The 21,676-nt window shown below is 37.6% G+C and overlaps 1 protein-coding gene across 1 annotated transcript in view; it reads left to right on the top strand.

Moving 5' to 3' along the window:
* The window catches only part of NELL1 (neural EGFL like 1), a 532,597-nt gene that overhangs the window by 501,175 nt on the left and 9,746 nt on the right, over positions 1–21,676 (top strand). The window contains exon 17 of the mRNA XM_032212957.1: positions 19,677–19,870. Within this exon, the coding sequence (XP_032068848.1) occupies positions 19,677–19,870 (194 nt within the window). The remainder of the gene's footprint in view (positions 1–19,676; positions 19,871–21,676) is intronic.

The raw sequence follows: 21,676 nt of genomic DNA, 5'->3' as shown, positions 1-21,676 counted from the left end.
TATTCTAATTCTAGATGGTTGGGGTCTTATATAGATCTTGATAAAGGAAATCAAGAAAATGAGAGAAATAAAAATCAGGAATCCACCAGATAAATCACATGAATCTTATTCTTGTGTAAAAGATTGGCATTTTCAACAAATTATTATCTAAACAAGCTTTTGCTTAACCTAGATATCAACACAGAGTGCATACTCTTCTGCTGACAAAGTAGAACAATGCATCTTTTTTCTTCCTATGTTTTTCCTGCAAGTGCAGAGTATGCTTTTCTCAGACCAAATGTTGATCCATTTCTTGTGAATTCACCAACTGGCTTGTCATGATGGCATGAATTGATGGACAGTGACTGGTCCAAAGTCACCCAGCTGGCTTTCATGCCTAAGGTGGGACTAAAACTTACATCCTCCTGGTTTCCACTCTGATACCATAACCACTAGATCAATCTAGCTCTCAAACTATGTATGCACAAAAGAAATGCTGTAGACACCTCAAATTTGCATACCGTATTTTTAGAGTATAAGATGCATCTCCCCCCCTAAAAGAGTGTGGAAATGTTGGTGCATCTTATACACCGAATACAGCCATTTTTGACTTCCCAAAGCTTTGCCCCTCTATCCCATTTTTGCAAAAAAAAATGTCCAATATTTTGCAAAAATTGAGGCATTTTGGCCTTCCCCCAGCCCCCAAAAGCACTCTTCAGCAGGGCTGGGGGAAGACAAAAATGCCTTCATTTCTGCAAAAAAATGGCTGTTTTTCTTACTTAGCTCTTCAAAACTTTTTTTTTCTTACTTGCTTCTTTGAAATCTTGGTGCGTCTTATACACCGATGTGTTTTATAGTCCGAAAAACACGGTAAGTACATTTTTCTTTTTGGGAAAAATAGTTCAATGGACCCAGAACATCCTTCATGGTCACCTAATGCTGGAAGATAATGGAATGAGGACTGAAGGTTAATAGAATTGAGAGTGGGTCCCACATTGCTTTTCTTTTATTTTCCATGTGTATTTCCCCCTTTTTTGATCTGCACAGTGATATGGAGGTTTATAAGATTAGCTACTTTTTTTTACCAGGTATAAAGTGTAAATAGAATATTACATTAATGAGGTTATTTTAATTAAATAGCATTGCTAAGCTATCTGCTACTATATCCAGATGCCAGAGAGATTAAACTATGTTTTAGTTTCTACTTATTCTAGCCTCTTACAGGCATTATTTTTTGTAATAATTATAGCTATGTAATGATAAAACAAATTGTAACCATTTTAAAAGTATTTCAGATAATTTCTTTTCAAAGATGACTAAAGGAACAACTCACTGTTTCCGTATTGTAGTTCCATTGGCTTCCAAAATAGCTGTGCACTAAAGTAAAATATGAATATTGCAAAGACATATCTCTTCTGAAAATGTTTGGCAACATCAACATTGGTCTGAAAAAATGCATCAGTTAAGTATGTTTCCCTATTCACACTTATGATTGGAGAAATCCAAAAGAAAGACAAATGGTGGCATTCTCAGAGAAAAATATAATTCCACTGCAAAAGGTACCAGGATTCAGAATGATCATTGATCACTAGGATTTCTGAGACCTATCAAAGCCTTAGAAAATCATCACAAAGGACAAAATCAGTGAAGGATTGATGGCATCAAGTAACAGCTGAGACTTTGGCAAATAAGATCAGATTCATAAAATAACCCCAAGAGAACACGAATCATAAGTAGATGATTCAACATTATCAATCATGCTCAAACATTTTAGTATTAATCTTTTAGCTTGCTGCTCTGCATTATCACCCTGCCAGTTACTATTACTGCTTTTTAACCCATATAATGGGCAGTTTCGGCAGGATTTACTCCTAGGGTTTATGTTAGAGGTATCTCAATTTCTTACCATACCAGATTCCCCCCCCCCCCCCCATGTTAAGTGGATTTGGTACTATTCTTATATACAATAAGTTGCATAGTATATGTGTAGATATATGTTTTACATGTTCATTGTCAATCATAGCAGCAAAAGCCACTTAAGAGCTTCCTTGTTAAGCTTGAGCTTCAAACAATTTTCTTCTTTGTTTAATGCCTGAAATAATTCCTATGGAAGGCGGTTTGAATTGCAATTCTTATTAGATTTTATCCTGATTTTCTAATATATAAAAATCAAGGAAGCAAACATATTTAACTCCCCTGCCTCCTATTTTCCTCCTGTGAGGTGTATTGGGCCGAGAGTGACTAATCCTAAATCAACCAGCCAGTATTTGTTGTGTTGTGTTGTGTTATGTTGTGTTGTGTTGTGTTTTGGTGAGGTGAGGTGAGATTATTTCAGCTAAACAAAAGGTAGAAATATGATGGATGTGATTAGCATGATAATAAGAATCAAGTACATAATATAATGAAGGAAGTGACCTTCTATTGCCTGTATGAGTGGAATAACCCCTTATAATTAATTTAACCTTTGTACTGTTATAAATATGTGCACGCATCTATAACAACTTGTGTCTATTATCTATCTCATAGGGCTGCCCCAAGCCATTTTGTTGCCTGAAGTGGAACAGAAAATGAGATTTTTCCTCTTGAGGCTAACATTTATAGTACTCAAAGCCATATATATATATATATGTGTGTATGTGTATGTGTGTGTGTGTGTGTGTGTGTACGTACACACACACACACATCCATCAGCAGTTCTAGGAAGTGCTAGAAATTAAAATATTATGATGGTAATATAATTGTTGCCCATTCAGATCACTAGAATTATCTGTCCCATCCAGCTTAATGGTTGAGGTAATTAATTAAATAATGCCTTGATCAGAACCTTAATATAGGAAATGTTTACCATTACAAAGGAAGGGACATTCTTTTGGGTAAGCATAATGAGATGAATTCTGAACTGCACTGTGAAATCCTCTTTAACAATGCCAAATAAAACCATGCTTACTACCTTAAAAAGCTGATTCTTTCTCCAAGAATCTGGATAAGGGAAAGCTGGAGCCCAATGACTGTAACTTTGTGTATGAGGGGGCATAATTGAGCCTGCTGGGTATTATTTTTGTGTAGGCCAGAAAACAGTTTTCATACTGTGTTCTGCTTGTTTTTGTTGTTGTTGTAAGAGGCCCATGTTTACAGCACATAAAATAGATGGTCACGTCAGTCTTTTAAATCAGTAAATGAAGTCATAAAACCACAGGCACTCCTATTCTAGGAGATACAAAAAGGCCATCCCATTCCATATTCTGATATTTTTGATGCCGAGATATTTGTCCCCACTCCAAACCCAGGAAATACTGTATTTTCTGGGCCTAGTCATCAAAACACTACTATTTTTTTTGTAATATAAAGAGCATTCATTAGTCTCAGACAATTTTTCCTACCATAGCAGTTTCTTGACATGTGGGCACTACAGTTTGAGAACTTCCAGTTATCCCCAGCAGATTAAGAATAGGTAGATGGTACAGAATATTCTGCATAAATGTACCTATTTTTAAAGTTACAAATATTTTCTGTTAAGATATCAGAAATATTATATATTTAAGCTTTCATTCAATAGGTATGTTTGACAGAAAGTGAATAATTAAATTTTTCTCATTCTCTTCACATTGTATCAGTTATTGTAACTTATTTTAATAGGATTAATGTTTGTATTCTAATCCAAATAATTTACTGCAATCAAAGTGTTCCTAGGATTATAATTTTACTAAGGATTACTGTCAGAATTGAAACTCACTGAATATATTGTATGTGAATATGCAGTATATAGAATTGCAGTCATATTTACATTTTCTCGCATCAAATAGTTCTCACAAGGACCTCAGCAATAGCAGTTTTCCATTTTGTAGGAACTAGAAGGATGTTATTATTTTATTATGTATATTATTTTAAATTCAGGTATCAGTATATCTCACTTTGTTTTTAAATTATCATGCAATTTAAGCAATAACCTGCAGTTTAAAAGAGAGCATCTAATGTCTACGGATATTTTAAATACAACAGCATTAAAGGTTTCCTGACTTATTTCAGACCTTCTAAAACCATACCAGTTATTTTAAAATGTGCTATTACTGTGGAGTCCTTGGTGTCCTCTGAACTTTGTTCTTTGCTTACAGACATTTCATTACTCAACTAGATAACATCATCAGTGCTAGTATGGGTGAGTGGGTAACAGAAATGGCTTGCTCCTGGTTCAGCCAAACCAGTTGTGGAATTCAGGTGGGGTTGCAGAACCGGCAGTGACACAGGCCTGCCACGCCCCCGAATTGGTTCACTCACGACTGCCATTTTGTTTTTTAGTGACTGCGAGTGTGCAGTTCACTGTTAACTGTTCTGCGCACATGCGAAAAACAATTTACATTGAACAGTGCACATGCACGGGTTGCAAAACTGTAGTAAAACCGGTAGCAACCCACCCATGGTGGGTAAGAGTGGGGAGGAAGTGAGACATCCTTGAAGAAGTGTGACAGGCTTCTGAAATGAATGGTATATTATCAACCGCTCTTGTAGTATGATACAAGCTAAATAAAAATGTATAAAAAGGACTGTGGAATGAAAAGAAATGTTTGCTTTAAACAGGCATTCACTTTCTAATTAGGAATTATAAAATATATCCATTTGCAGGCAATATATTTAGAAGTTCCAATTATATGCCCTATTGGAATTAATTAAATATATCTGGAATGAGTATTAATTCTGTCTAAAATATCCTCAAAATATTAATAAAAGTAAAGAAAGAAATCTGGAGGATCATATTACACTCTTAGAAAATAAATGTATAAATCATATTTTAACGCTGCTTTCACTGAAGTGCATATAATTGGTATACTTAAAACCTGGCATCTAAAGTAATCAATGTATTCCAGAAAACTGACTAATTAAAGACTGGTCATAAATCTCCCCCTTCTCATGCATAAAACAATACCTATCAACCTTCCCCGAACTGGACACTCTCTGTGTTAGACTGTAGCTGTCCGAATCTCCAGAAATATTCCTAAAGAACTGTTGGATGGAATGGATACATCTGTCCTTTATAGTTAAAAAAAATCCAAATATGGGTAAATTACCATGGGTAGCTAAATCATGTCTGAAGACAGATAATAATAGCAGTAGAAATAAGTTCTTTTGTTGTTGTATTTCATCAATAGTTTCCAATACTCATTTCCTATAAGTCCCATTGTTGTTACTGTAGGCATTTCTCCATCCCAAGCAGGCAAGGTGGACTCAGCCTTCCATCCTTTTGAGGTGGGTAAAATGAGGATTCAGATTGTGTTTGGGGCAATATGCTGACTCTGTAAACAGCTTAGAGAGGGCTATAAAAGCACTATGAAACGGTATATAAGTCTAAGTGCTATTGCTATTCACAAAGTATTTTTAAATTTTTATGTATGGCCAAGTTGAAAATAACGGTTGTAATGGAATTGTGTTGAAATTGTGATATATGGATGAGTTTTCTTTTCTTTCACTGACTCCAAAATATCTCTGAAAGTTTTCCAAAATTATCTACTTTGATTAATTACTGTAATTGAAATGTGAAAATATGCCTTGTTATAATGATTGAATTGCCATACATTTTCTTAATGCTGGTCAAGAAAAATGTTTTTCAGTTCTAGACAGTTCATAAATAATAACTAAATGACTTGTGACAATTGGGTCATTCTTTATTCCACATATAATATAGGCAGAGGCTATTTCTCCTCACTCACCTCACTCTTCCTCTCCCAAATCTACAGAATTGCTTACCACTTTATTGTGGCAGGGGAAAAATAGGAGCTCTGGACTGTGATGAAAACTCATGTCTGTTCCCCATTATAGTGTATTCCCAAAGGCTCTTTTCCTCCAGGGATTAAGAGGATTTATCTGTGGACCATCAGTTCCCACAACCATCCCTACCTTGCCAGCAGGCATTTGCGACAGTCCCTCATTTTTTCTTTATTCATCACTGTTAAAAGATTTCAGAGTTTGTCTTCAGTTCTAAAGCAGCCATCAATTGATTGCAGAAACCAGACAGAGGAAGAAGAGAGGGTGGGAATTCATCCCTTTCATCTTCCCGTGCACCACAAACCTACAGAATTGTAGTCAGAAAGCATAGTAATACTGAAGTGGGCACATGTTTGCCAAATTCATTCCCACAGGAATCATGGCTCTTGTATTTTGGATGCCTTCTGTAAATTAGGCCTCTTGAGGAAGGTTGATTCAAAAATTATTGCTCTGCGATGCATTGTTTCACCCAAATGAAGATTTGAAAGTATCAATTAACTATTTAACTAGGCACAATAGAGCATTAGTAGTATATAGATTCTCCTCCTCCTCCCCCTCTTTTTACTTCTCATCACAATTTGCACAGATAAATAGATGAATTTTATCAATAATGTTAGTCATTTTGAAAAGCATTCATTTGAATTTTTAATTTTGGAATGGGGAAAACAAAGTTTTTGATGAATGTGTTTTCACATAGTAATTATGCTTTCTGGAATTGTTTCATTAGAAAGAGTTGTTGTTCTCAGTTTTTGGCAGCTTCATCTCCCAAAAGTTCCTTTTTGGCAGCCAACAAACGAGGCATAATTAAATCTTTACTGAAGTGAACTATTTAATTCTGTAGTGCAAAGGGATGACAAAATGACATTTAAAGGACAGGCTTATTTTCATTGCCTGAACTACTTTCTTTTGATTGTTCAATTTACTATTTTTAAGTGAATGAATATCAATATTCAAATATAGGTGAGATTTCTTATCCTAGGCCATTTATATTTTGGTAGAACTGTAGTACTGTTAAACAATCTAGCTTTTCAGTTTACCTGACCTCTGATTCTTTATTTGGTATTTGGTATTTGTTTATTTGTATGCCGCCCTTTTCCCTGGGGGGACTCAGGGCGGCTCACAATCCAAGGGGGGGAAAGACAAACTTTTACATATAAGACAATACATGATTAAAACGCAACATTCATACCATTCGGGCAGGTTACAATCTTTAGCCCCAGGCCTGATGGGATAGCCAGATTCTAAGGGCTGTGCGGAAGGTCTGGAGGGTGGTGAGGGTACGAATCTCCACAGGGAGATCGTTCCATTGGGTCGGGGCTACCACTGAGAAGGCTCTCCTCCGTGTGGTGGCCAGTCGGCATTGGCCAGCAGATGGAACTCGGAGGAGGCCTAAACGATGAGATCTGATGGGTCGTGTGGAGGTGATCGGCAGTAGGCGGTCTCTCAAGTACCCAGACCCACTACCATGGAGGGCTTTATAGGTGGCGAGTAGCACCTTGAAGCATATCCGGAGATCGACAGGTAGCCAGTGCAGCTCGTGGAGGATAGGTGTTACGTGGGTGAAACGGGTGCACCCACAATCACTCGCGCGGCTGCATTCTGGACTAGCTGAAGTCGCTGAATACTCCTCAAGTGCAGCCCCATGTAGAGCACATTGCAGTACTCCAGCCTAGAAGTCACAAGGGCACGAGTGACTGTTGTGAGAGCCTCCCGGTTCAGGTAGGGGCGCAGCTGGTGCACCAGGCGAACCTGGGCAAATGCCCCCCTGGTCACAGCTGATAAATGATGTTTGAAAGTCAGCTGTGGATCCAGGAGGACTCCCAAGTTGCGGACCCTGTCTGAGGGGTATAATATTTGACCCCCCAGCCTGAGTGATGGAATATTTGCCAAATTAGTGGGAGGGAAACACAACAGCCACTCGGTCTTATCCGGGTTGAGCACAAGTTTGTTGGCCCTCATCCAGTCCCTAATGGCTTCGAGTCCCTGGTTCATCACGTCCACTGCTTCATTGAGTTGGCACGGGGCGGACAGATACAGCTGGGTATCGTCCGCATACTGATGGTATTTTATCCCGTGCCGCCGAATGATCTCGCCCAGCGGTTTCATGTAGATGTTGAAAAGTAGGGGAGACAAGACCGAACCCTGCGGCACCCCATATGTTAGGGGCCTAGGGTTCGATCTTTGCCCCCCAACTAACACCGACTGCGACCTGTCCGAGAGGTAAGAGGAGAACCACTGCAAAACAGTGTCTCCCACCCCCACCTCTCGCAGTCGTCGCAGAAGGATACCATGGTCAATGGTATCGAAAGCCGCTGAGAGGTCAAGGAGAACCAGAATGGAGGCATGGCCTCGATCCCTGGCTCTCCAGAGGTCATCGGTCAATGCGACCAAAGCGGTTTCTGTGCTGTAGCCAGGTCTGAAGCCGGACTGGAATGGGTCAAGATAGCTAGCTTCCTCCAAGGCCCGCTGGAGCTGAAAGGCCACCACCTTCTCAACAACCTTCCCCACAAAGGGGAGGTTGGAGACTGGACGGTAATTGTTAAGAACGGCTGGATCCAAAGATGGTTTCTTCAGGAGGGGTCTCACCACTGCCGCTTTAAGTGCGGGGGGAAAGACCCCCTCCCGAAGAGAGGCGGTAACAACCGCCTGGATCCAGCCCCGTGTCACCTCCCTTTATGCAGATTTTATCATAACTTTGGAACTCCTCGAGCAATTTCAACCAAACTAGGTACATAGATGACTTACTTTAGAAACAAACATTGTGGGTGTAAGGCACCTAACACTCCTCAGGCAGAGGTGAGTTCCTACTGGTTCGCATCAGTTTGGGCAAACTGGTAGTGGTAATTGGGCCTGGTTAGTCAAACCAGTAGGGACAGCAGGCTGGCCATGCCCCTGAACTGGTCCCCAGATCGCTGCTAGCTCGCTCACCCAACGCATCCATCAGAAGGCACCGAAAAGTTCTCCAGCCAGTGAGAAGAAATCTGTGCATGCGCAAAGATGGCAGCGACCGAAGGTGCAGCTGGCATGAGCTGCGGGCCTGCCCTGGGGAGGTGAGGAGTGGCTCACCCAGGTAGCTTCTGCAATGGCTGTGGGAGGAGTGCCCCTTCTTGCCTCTAATGGCTGGCATGCTGACCCGGGCTGGCTGGGTTTCTTCCCTACCCCAAAAGTGTCAAAAAGTTCCAATTTTTTTTGCAACTGGTCTGATGGGCATGGCTTGGTGGGTGGTCATGTGACTCTGACTATGTATGTGTGTGTGTCAGTGATAGTTGGCCATGCCCAGTAGTCACATGCCCCCCCATCCACATCCACCAAACCAGTAGTGAAAATTTTTGAAGCCCACCACTGCTCTCAGGGTGTATGTTCTGTTAAGATACCGCCTGTTGTGCCTTAAAATGGCTTCTACCCTACTGCTGCAAAATGGCTTCTATAGTACAGTGCGATGAAGTTGCCATGGTAATGGCTTCACAGTACTCTGCAAGAGGGCTCCTCTGGTAAGGGGAAAAATCCAACATTACAAAATTACATTTGGTCCAGGATTATTTTTGAGGACAAATGTATGAATTAGGATAAATAAATAACCAGACAATTCCAGGTTATCAGCTAGTAATATAATAAGTTTATGCTTTTAATAGTGAATTTTTTTGATGGCTCAGATTTAGGCCATATCATAGTAATACATTCACTGGAGTATAGTCACATACCTGAAAAGCAGAGAATAGTACAGCATAGCTGTAGATGGTATTTTTAATCTTCATACTGACGAGAAGTTTATTTACATAGCATCACTACTTCATGAATTTTGGATCAGCTCTACTAGCAAATGAATGAAAGAACAAACCATGAGGCTTGCCTGTTTCTCCCAGGGGTAAATTAGCTATGATTTTGCTGTAAGTAGCAAAATGTTTTATTTCTTTATTTGATTTTTATAGCTGCCCATCTCAGCAAGTAATTTTGCCCCGTTTATATCATAAAATTAAAAACTGAAAACAAATTTAAATCAGTGAAAAATAAATACAATTGCTGAGTATAACTGCAGTCATGGGTATTATTTATTACATGTGTTATATATACTTATATAATGCAGTTCAACAATTTCCTGATCTTTACAGTAATGGATATTTCGTGTGTGTGTGTGTGTGTGTGTGTGTGTGTGTGTGTTTTTGTTCTCTCACTCTCTTGCTGCTACAAATTATATAAGCATGTAGAGCTGGTCTTGGGGTTGCTTTTAAAAGAATTGCTCAGTCCTGAAAAAAATGGAAAGCGGGAAAAATAAAGTAAATGCACTTATGTAGAATACACTAATATGCCTGGATAGTGTTTGGGATGAGATAGTACAGAGAGAAATTTTGACACACTTTTGAGTTCCTGATATTCTATCTTACAACAACATTCCTGGTATTGCTGTTCCTTCTGTTGCTTGATCTTGCTTCTCATGATAGGCTGACACAGGAAGCTGTCAAAGGGAAATCTGTTGCAGGTTGGAAGTCTGAAATGTTTTTTTTAAAACTAGACATGATTGAGATGGCTAGATTCAAGTGACTTGAATCTAGCAGAAAAACTGGGTTACTGAGCTATGCAAAGGTGAGCCAGATAAATAGCTGCACTAGGGATGAAGCATGTTCATGAGGCACAGCTGCAAATTATTTGCAGGAGATAATATATTCATAGCCATGATTCAAAATAATAGCTTAGTAAAATATATTAAGGTTCTGATTAAGTTAGATTTTCTATCATTCTAGAGTCTTTGAATCTTCTCATCAGTGGGACTCAGTGGAAATCGACTAATGGAAACCTATAGCCTGATGAATGTACACAGCCTTTGATCATCTTCCTCTTACAGAATATTTCCTTTTTTAAAAAAAAATATGACTATTTTTAATTAGAGAGACAACTTGGACTAGTGGTTAGGTCATAGGATAAAAACAGGGAGATCATGAGTTTTAGTCCCGCCTTAGCCATGAAAACTAGCTGAGTGACCTTGAGCCAATCATACTCACTCATACCAACTCACCTCACAGGTTTGTTCCTGTGGGGAAAACAGGAGGAAGTAAGTGAGGTGAATATGTTCACCACCTTGAGTTTTTTGTAAAAATAAAATAGGTGAGAAATGAATAAAATAAATAACTAAATTGCTGGAATTCCAAGAATTCAATTAGGGTTGCTTGGTAGCTCTTGGTATTTTAACAACTCTGCAAAAAACAGGTTTGAAAATAAGGTGTTTTGTGATAAGAACTTTAAAGAAAAGAAAATGAAGCTAACTGTGACGCATTGAATTCATTTGGGATAAAGCAAGCAGAAAAGTCAATAGAGTGTCCTACTAAGTCAGAAACATGTTATCTAGATGAAGGATTCTTGTCAGCTTGGCCAGAGTTAATGGCTTATAATGACTCATTCACTAGCTAATTGTTTATATTTGAATGTCTCCAAAGTCACTACTGGGTAATACTTGCATTAAAAGTCATTAAGTTATAATAGACTTTCTGAGTCCTCAGAACTTTTCATCAAGATTTATACTGTATTATTTTTTAAAAAAATACTGAGTGTCAAAAAAAAATGCATTTGGTGATCAAACTAGTCTTGAGGTCTCAAGTTCTCCTTAATGATTCAGAAATAACTAAATCACATTACTTTTCAACAATCACATAGTTTGTATTAGGAATGGAGAAATCAATCTTTATGAACCTTAGATATATTCATTCAGTCATAACTCTATTTCCTCTAGTTTGTGCATTTGTCTGCAAATGGAAAGAGCATGAACATTCATATTTTATTTTACATATAATTTTCTCGCAGATAACTTTGGTACCCAATTTTCTCTACTATACATATATTATACACCCCATTTCTTTTTCTTTTTGTACTTAAATTGAAAACGGCATTGCAAAATTTGGAAAAATGATCAGTATGAAGAATAATGGCATTCTCGTCTGCGAGATGCATTGGTAAGTTTAAATCAGTTTTGCAATCCAAATAGAATTTTTTCTCATTATTAGAGGGCCCACAAGCCATACTACCAATTGTGATAAGAACGCTAATCTGATAGTCATTTACTTGTATGTGTGCTAACTGAACTCGATGGATTGTACACCTGAATAGGCATACTAGGATTTGCACTCTGTCATCTAAATTATAGCTGAGCTGAAGTCTTGCGAGCTAGTTTTCTGTGGAAATTTACTTTTTTTGACAAACAAGAAGCACCTTTGCTAAATAGAGATACAATTTACATGAAAATCAAAAGCATTATAGTCTCAGACATGAAGTCTGGAACACAATCTTTAATCAAGCTACATCTCAGCCGAAATTAGTCATTGTGATACTGAATACTTCATTTCTTCAGGTGATTTCAGCTTTATTCAGGAATAAGTATATGTAGGGTCCAAATGAGGAAGGAGAGAAAAATATGTTATTTACACAAAATCTGTTTATATCATTTTTTCTAATTGCGAGCACAATTAGCATTAAGCCTATCCCTTCATCATTTTTGTACTATTTAAGAATTTGAAAATTTTCTCAGATTACATAAGTAAATCTGTTGTTTTCTTTTCCATTCCCTCAAATAGTTTATAATTTTATAAATGCACTTCCACGGAATACACCCAAATTTATAAGAAATACAGTGACAAATATTGTACAGAGCATGTACATACTTTATTCCAGATATTTACTTTTAAGCACATTATATCTGCTTTCACATTCTAACTGTAAGAGTTCCAACCCACTTGAGCTAGTGAGCATATTTGCGGTTTCAGAAATATTCTAGTTTCTATAATGCAGGGATGTCAAATTGGCGGTCCACAGGCCAAATACGTTACACACCGGCCACACCCACCCAAGCTCTTTGAAGGGAAAAAAACATTGTGATACATCACACGACAGCAATGTGATGCAACAGGTTTGATACCTGTGCCATAATGTGTGGTCAATATAAAAAAATACCTATATGCCAGAAAGAAAATAAAAACCATGTTGCATGCACCTACAGAATGCTTCTGGGTTCCAACTTGAGTCCAGGGGCATGGTTAGAAATTTAGAGCATTCTTGAGATGTTTTGCATTTTGCTAACTTTTTTCTCTTGTGCTGATATTCTCTCTCTCTAATTTTGTGGCATTTTGAAAAGCAGGTGGTTTTTCTTAAAAAAAAATCTAGCTCCTGGGCTATTTAGGGCTTTATAGACTATTATCCACAAATTGAATTAGGTAGTCACAGGTTACCAGTGCAGCATTTTAAGAAACCATGGTAGATGATGCCATTGAGCTGTACCAATTAGTTAACAGGCAGCTTTGTTCTGCACTATTTACAGTACATTCAAAGGCAGCCTTTATAGATTATGTTGCTGTGAGTTTTTAAGGCAAGCTTTCAAAGTCAGAAAGGAATATTCATTCATTCATTCATTCATTCATTTTCTAAAATTTATTTTTTCTTTATCCTGCCTTTATTATTTTTATAAATAAATCAAGATAGCAAACATATGCATAGTACTTCCTTTTCCAATTTCTCCTACCAAAATAGATTAGGACTGAAAGACTGGTACAAAGATCTATCTATCTATTCCTATACATAAAAAACCCATTCGTCAGGTTCCTCTGTGACAGTTCCTTACATCACAACAGCATGTTAGAATCATATATGGTTGCATTAAATACATAAATTGTTATGAGCCTAAATAAAATAATGTCAGAATTGGTCATTTTACAAATTTGGCATAATTTAGTGGGAATTGTTTATGTACTTTCAGTAGGAGATCATAGGGATTTATGAAAATAGAAAGCTTCTTTTTCTTTGGGTATTTTATAATTAAGTTGGGTTTTGCAGGGCAAACAGGTCTATTTCCTTGAGAATATGAATAATGTTCATTTCCATAATTGCCAACACCTGGTTTAACATAAATTTGTTAATATGCATGAAAGCCAAATTAAAATCTGTGTCGCAAGTAAAGTGCAACTACCTGGAACTTTGTACATTATATGATCATATAATCTCTTACACCTTTCTACCTGTGAACTATGAAATCTGATCTATCTATATTTTAACCCTGCTGCATTCAATAAATAAATAAAAGTAATCCTTAATCAGGAAGAATGAAGGTCTATCTGTGATGAAGAGAAGATTACTTGGCATTTATTTTTCTTAGTTTGAATAGTAAAATGAAGGACTGTTTGAAAACATACATAATAACAATAACTTCATCTGAGCTTCTTTTTTAAAGGCATTGATTTTTCTAACTATTTAAACTTGACCTTAATTTATTCAATGTTTTCTTTGGATTGTGTTCTTGCACCTAAGACATAGTACAACATGAAATTTAATTTTAGGCACTTGGACTCCTTTGAAAAGGAAGTTTTTTTTGTTCAAGATGCATGTTTTTTAGGTTGTAAACCAGAGGTGGTATTCAACAGGTTCTAACCAATTCTGGACAACCAGTAGTGGAAATTTTGAATAGTTCAGAGAACTGGTAAATACCACGTCTGACTGGCCCCATCTCCATCTATTCTTTGCTGATCCGGAGGAAATGGGGATTTTGGAGTAACTTTCCCCTGGAATGGTGAGGGAATGGAGATTTTACAGTATCCTTTCCCTGCCACGCCCACCAAACCACACCCACAGAACCAGTAGTAAAAAAAATTGAATCCCACCTCTGTTGTAAACTAAAATAAGAGTTTACTTTCATGGAGTTTACTTTCAAGAAATGCAGATTGACATTGATTTAAAATATATCCAAATTATGCCTATTTTTCTTGTTAGAAATAAAACAGTATGACTATTATCAGGAAGAACTTCCCGGAATATGGAAACATTATTGTAAGGCAGTGATGGGATACGACCAGTACGCCCAGTCGTATCCCACCACTGCTGGGAGCACCAGGTACTATTCTGGTATGGTGCCCTGGAGGGCCGACCCACCCGCCTACTCTCCTTACCGGTAGTTGAGCTGATCAGGGGTTTCGCACATGCTCACGGAGCGTACAGCACCTGCGTGAAACTCTGTCAAGCAGCTGGAGCATCATGGAGCCATCACAGAGCGTTGTGGGTGATAGGTACGCATGTGCATGCTGCATCTGCTGCGCATATGCATATGGTGGATGTGCAGCCTTGTTGCACCGTACCAGTTGCACCGGGATCTTGAACCCACTACTGTTGTAAGGTATATTGCAAACTATATTTTAAGTTGTGTGCGGGTTTGCATCCATGTGTAGGCAGACTTTATTTACACAGAATTGACCAGGTTATGTGTGGCAGTTGAATTTATCTGTTTGCATCACTTCCAATGAATCTCCCTAAGTACTTTTTTTCAAGCCACAAATCAAAAGAAAGTAAACATAACCTCTTCTCTAGTAGGTAAAATAGAGAAACCATATAAATATATGGGTAGAATAGCATCTATATCAGAAGAGAAAGGTCAGTCTTAATATATTTATGCATTTTAATCATGTATTTATGTGCCCTATAGTGTATGGCTCATATTGATTATGCACTCAGATGTCCATCAAAACTGACTGCAGCCTGGATAATGGATAATTTATTTATTCATAAAATGGTAAAAATGCCAGGTCTGAATTAACACTGTTTCCAGGCTGTTTCTCTGGCATGCTGGAGAAAGGGCCTATATTGGACAGAACTTGTCATTTATTGCAAACAACATGAGTAGGAGACTAAGAAAGTAAGCAAATTTATTGTTGCAACTACAGATCATTATATAGAAATGCTATAAAACAGAATCATATAACAACAAAACAATGAAACGATAAAATAAAGTAATAGAAATATTAGATATAAAAAGGTTACAACAAAATTAAGCTACAACTAAGAACGTACAGCTGAGCAAAATTAGCAGCTTGCTTGCTGATAGTTGGAAACACATCTTGCAAAGAGATAATTCAATTTCTTAAGGTCAGAGCCCTTGAGTTCATCTGCCATTAATAATTTGACCGTGATCACAATACAGAGAGGATGAGACAGAAAAGGAAAAATAATATTAAATCCAGTGTCTAAAAAGTCTAATCTCAAGTAGAGAGACCAGTGGAATGTCATCCTATTAACTACCAGCATCTCTGTCTAATCTGGATTTAATTCCACTTTACTTATTCATATCCAATGCCTTCTCAAACTTCAGCAATGGCCAATGTAATTGACTGCTTCTTTGGAGTGAGGTGGCAAGGTGCTGAAAAACAAGGCTTTGTCGACATACTGATAACATCTCATATGATTAGCCCTCCCTCCCCATGAGGAAATACTTCAGCTGGTCCAGAATGCAATGACATGGGCAGTGAGAAACATGTTTAGGTGTGTCCATGTAATTGGATTGCTTGCTGGTTTGCTTCCAAGTGCAATTCAAGTGAAGAGAAGGACCAGGATAGCAGTCTTCCAATATTTAAGTGGCTGCCACAGAGAGGAAGGGGTCAAGCTATTTTCCAAAGCACCTGAAGGCCAGACAAGGAATTATGGATGGAAACTGAACATGGAGAGATTCAACCTGGAAATAAGAAGAAATTTTCTGACAGTGAGAACAATCAACCATATGGAACAGCTTGCCTTTGGAAGTTGTGGAAGCTTCATCACTGGAGGCTTTCGAGAAGAAACTGAACTGCCATCTGTCAGAAATGGCATAGGGTCTCTTGCTTGGGTGGGTGGGGGGTTGGACCTACAAGGTACCTTCCAGCTCTGTTAATCTGTAGTATATGCTTATTGGTACCTATAAAGCCTTACCTGGCTTAGGGCATGGTTACTTGAAGGATGATCTGTCTTCCATATTATCTCCCTGTCTGGTTCTATCTGGCAGGACTGGTGTACTCTGGGTTCCATTGATTAAACAATGCCACTTCTCAGGCCCCTGAAGTGCACCTTTTGTGTAGCAATGCCTACCCTCTGCAGTGAGTCCTCTCCCCAGTCCAGATGGACCCTCACCCTACCATCCTTTTCAAGGAAACTAAAAATCTGGCTCTTCACCCAGTGAGAATGACCAATGCCCCTTTCTTCCTTTTTTGTTCCCCTCCAGGGTTGGTTTCTTACCATTATTGTTCCTTTGTCTTGTGCTGGTTTTGTTTTGTTCTTGGTTTTTAAATGTTTTTAATAATTGTAACCTGCCCATAGTAGCTGAAAGTTGGGCAGCATATAAATGTAAGAAATGATAAAATAATTGGCTCTTATTACACACCCCGGGTTAATAGTTTCAAACAGGAGTGCCCTTGTGCAACTTTCTTGGGAGATTGTGGACCATCACAAAATACCAGTAGACCAGAACTAGTAGGACTTCCTTCCTTATAGCCAATTTGTGGCAAAAGTGACTCATCAACCTGACCAAAGTTTTCTTGTAAATGTATTCCATCTTGAAAACTCAAGTGAATTGATCCAAATAATTGATACCCTTAGATGTACCTAGAATTGCAAAGGTGCTTTCTTTATTACTGCTTTAGCCACAAATAATTAGAACAATAATGTCCTAATTCTTCCAGGTCAAGGGCAGGTTATTTATTATTTGACTTTATTTTTGCATCCTTGCATAGGGGTGGGGGGTGGGGGGCAGGCAAGCCTTTTCAGAAGGAAGAATTTAGTAACTGCCATAAACATGAAGCTGGTCATTGTGTGACTGACTTAAACAGGCTGGAATGTTAAGATTTATAACCCTTATTTCTCTAGATATCCTGTTCCCATCTTGGGGATTCACAATAGGGGAAGCAATAGGAGAAGCTGTTGTCACAGTTACATTTTCAATATTTTGTCCCATCATTAGAATCCAAATAAATGTAGGTCCATCCTATAAGTTCAGCAAGTCGTGATGATTTCTATATTGTTTCAGTTCCTATCAATAAACTATCAAGAATGAATTTCATCATTCCTTAAGAAAAAGACTTTTATTTACATGATACACATAATGCATTTGTTTGAAATTTACTATGATTATCGATCAAAAGACTGTTTTTAAAGTACTTATAATGTTTGGGAACTATTTTATTAGTTTATTTTCTGAAAAACACAAAATAACAAAAAGTACCTGGTTCTTTTCCTATGCCAGATTATGAAGAAACAAAGATCTTGTTTCTCTATTGTCTCCTGAGGTAGGCCTAGGGTTTTACTGGATTAATTCCAGAAAAACGTGGATGGGATAGAATGTAGATATACATTGATTATGACAAAGGAACGATCTCCTTGTGGAGATTCAGATCCTCACCACCCTTCAGGCTTTCCGTAAAGCCGTTAAGACCTGGCTGTTCCAGCAGGCCTGGGGCTGTTGAGTTCCATCCCCTACTCGAATTGGTGTGCTTGTTGAGACCTTTTAAATTGTTTTGTATTGTTGTCTGTTTCTGTTGCCTTCCCTTTTGTATTGTCCCCCCCCCCCATCCCTTGGTTTTGTTAGCCGCCCTGAGTCCCTCGGGACTAGGGCGGCATACAAGTCGAATAAAACCTAAACCTAAACCGATTAAAGGTACATGAAATTGGGAGGCAGTTTTGTAATACAAGGGTCCACAACTCCCAGTCTGTGACCCAGTGCCAGCCACAGCACTTTTGGAACTGCAATGCGGAAGTTTGTTGGTGAGTGCATACATGTGCACGACTCTGCATTTGTGAAAGTGGTGTGTGCACACAAAACCATTCCCTTCCCCACCACTTCCTCCCCCTGTCCAACAAGTCCAAGTTTCTATCCAAGTCAGAAAGGTTAGTGACCACTGTTGTAAAGCAATCCTGTGAAATCCTACCTTTGGGAAACTTTTTTCTTCTACAACTTCCACTTAACATTCTAGATCTCAATTAAGAATCTGTCTTCTAGGCATCTGTAAGTAAAATATCTTCCTATGACTTTGCTACTTTTCATGCCACCCTACCTAGAAAAGAAAATGTTAGACTATTGAGATTGATTTGTATTACTTTTGTTGGAAGATTTGTCTGCTCTCTTCTGTGAGAAGAGAACTATATTGGTTCTATTTCATACTTTATAATTTCCTAGAACAATAACATCAGCTCTCAATATTCACAGTCTGAAATTTGTAAATAAGGCTTCAGTTGCACAATGTTGATAGTGAGTGGCTCTTGCCTGAAATATAAGTGTTACTTCACTAATGTTGTCTGATTGGATCTACACCAGTTTGCCTGTATCACTTAAATAAGAGAGCTAAGAAGGCATTAGAAATAATCTGAGCTGTGGAATTTTGTAAGTTTAGAACATTTGCTCCTTTTGCCCTTAAAATAGACAGTTTGCCCTCAAAATAGACATTTTTTAAAATTTTCTGCAGGAACAATTCAGCAAGCAGAAATAAATACACTCATTGTTTACATGAATAGTGTGGCTGTGTGAACAGTAGGGCCATAGAGGTTTGTGTATATAAATTTTCATTCCCAGAATAATGAAGAAAGGAAGCTCTGAAGAGAAGAATGCCTATGAGTGAAAGAATAATATAATCAAAATATATCGCAATTTTTACACAAGAAGGAAAGAAACCAATTTCATTATTTTTTAAAATTACAAATCATTGCTGATTTCCTTTATTTTCCTTTTTTCTAATATGTGAAAATGTTATGATTATGATTAGCAAGGAGTTAGGACAATGTTTTTTCTGTCCTTGTTCTGCTTGAAAAATATGATACAGTGAATCAATTAAATAAATGAAATTTTCTTTTATTTATTTATTTATTTGTTTTTTTGTTTGTTTGTTTTAGATTTCAAGGAATAGTTACTCTGGTAGTCACATCAATGTTTAAGCACTCATGAATACTGTGTTATTCGATTTTTATTAGTGTTATTTCTATTATAGTAATGCAATTTCTTTATTCTTTTACAATTTGACTTGAGGAATATCTATTTTCTCTCACATTAAGATAGCTGGAGAAAAAGTGTACCTTCAAATGATATGAATTTTAATTCTACAATATTTCAAACAACTGTTTGACGTTCCCAGGGGAAGGAGCATTTTTTCAGGTTTGTCTAATAATGTATCTCTCTTCTGCAGATATTGATGAATGTGCCTTAAAGACTCACACTTGTTGGAATGATTCTGCCTGTGTAAACTTGGCAGGGGGATTTGATTGCCTCTGTCCATCTGGACCTTCCTGTACAGGTGATTGCCCTCATGAAGGGGGGCTGAAAAGGAATGGCCAAGTATGGACATTGAAGAAAGACAGATGTTCTGTTTGCTCCTGCAAGGTAAGTTCCTATGAAGTTTGCTAAACATTCACACCGTGATTTGGAAAGCCATAGTTCTTTTAACCATGGAATTTTAAATAGGTTATGATTTTCTGGATTCACATCGTGTCCTAAATAAACTTTTATGAAATACAGAGACTGAGTTCATACACCATACAATATACTGATCCAGAATTCAATAAATCATCTGTAGCTTCCTCAGTATATTTGCAAAGGGAATATGCTAGATCTGGTTATTTATTTATTTATTTATTTATTTATTTATTTATTTATTTATTTATTTATTTATTTATTTATTTATTTATTTATTTGTATTTTGCAAACCACCCAAGTCACAAACCAATTTTCCTCAATTCATGAAGTCTGTGAATATCTATCTCAAAATATTTATGTCAATAATATCATCTTGAATTGGCCACACTGTTTCTAACTCAATAGCAATTTGTTGGGATTACATACCCATATTTTTCAGAGTATAAAATGCACCAGAGTATAAGACGCAGCAAGGTTTTGAAGAGGGAAATTTAAAAAAAATTGCAATCTGCACACTTCTCAAAAACAGCCCATTTTTCGTGAAAACGGGCCCAAATAGCCTTTAGGGGGGTGCAGTGTGCTGCTGGGGGGGGGGAGGCCAAAAATGAGCAAAACATGGCCCATTTTTGTTTTAAAAAAGGGCATGGATAGCCTTTAGGAAGCTTATAGAGTGCTCCTGGGGGCTGGGGAGGATATAATTGAGCAAAAAACAGGCCATTTTTAAAAATTATTTCTGCCCTTCCCATCTCCCAGGAGCTCTCTAAAATCTTCCTAGAGGCTATCCACAGCCATTTTGGTGAAGGAGTGGGGTTTCAGGAGGCAAAAAAATGCTGTATTCAGTGTATAAGAGGCACCCAGATTTTCAGGCTCTTTTTTGAGGGAAAAAGGTGTGTCTTATACTCTGAAAAATAAAATACATGTTTTTCTTGCCATTTGGTGCATTAGAGAATTATGAAGAAACTACCAAACTACACTAATTACAACACTTTAAATTATGAAGTTATTACCAAATTAGGAGCTGACGTTGCAATGACATAACATGTGAGTTTGGAGCTCCAAGATTGCAGTCGATACTTTTGCCACTGGACGGTCCTTTTGGACTTAAACCGCCCAAAAGAGATGGTGACAGGGAAGAGTACATCCTGCTGATCTCAGGGACACCACAAAGTCCCTGATTGATCCAGGAGAATCTCTTATTGCCAGCGACAGAAGCGCAGCCATTGAAGCTGCTGAAGTTGGGACAGCTCTGGAACGGGAGGAAAACAGAAAGAGAAAGTGTGTTGATCTGGTGAGGAAATCTAATTATGATAAAAGAGACTATCCCCCCAAAATTAAAGCTAAATTAAATATGAAAACAGACGAGAGTAAGTGGCAAAATTAAGCTACATTAGACTGTTATCCTTTTTTTCAAATTTTCTTTTACGGATGGAACTTTTTGCAAATGTTTCCTATTCTTTAAATTGAACGGATTAGTTTTTCTTCTTCTACTTTTTATATTCTTTTTTTATACCTATGGATTAAAATCTTTTTCCTTATTTTTATAAAATTGGATTGGATGGGGTTTTTTTTTTGTTGCTCCATTTAAGAATTTTGTTTTCTTTAAGCCCAGTATATAAAGAAGATGTAAAAGGAATACAAAGAGGGCTGTAATAACAGAGGGAAAGGAAGTAACACTGCCACTTGGAGGCTTGGAAGGCTTGGAAATATTGTCTTTTCTTTTTTCTCTTTGATCATTTGACTTTGCATTTCAAGGTTCTTCAGCTTGTTTACAGA

The sequence above is a fragment of the Thamnophis elegans genome, chromosome 1 (assembly GCF_009769535.1).
Source record: "Thamnophis elegans isolate rThaEle1 chromosome 1, rThaEle1.pri, whole genome shotgun sequence".
NCBI lineage: Eukaryota > Metazoa > Chordata > Lepidosauria > Squamata > Colubridae > Thamnophis > Thamnophis elegans.
This window is presented reverse-complemented; position numbering and strand designations above follow the sequence as displayed.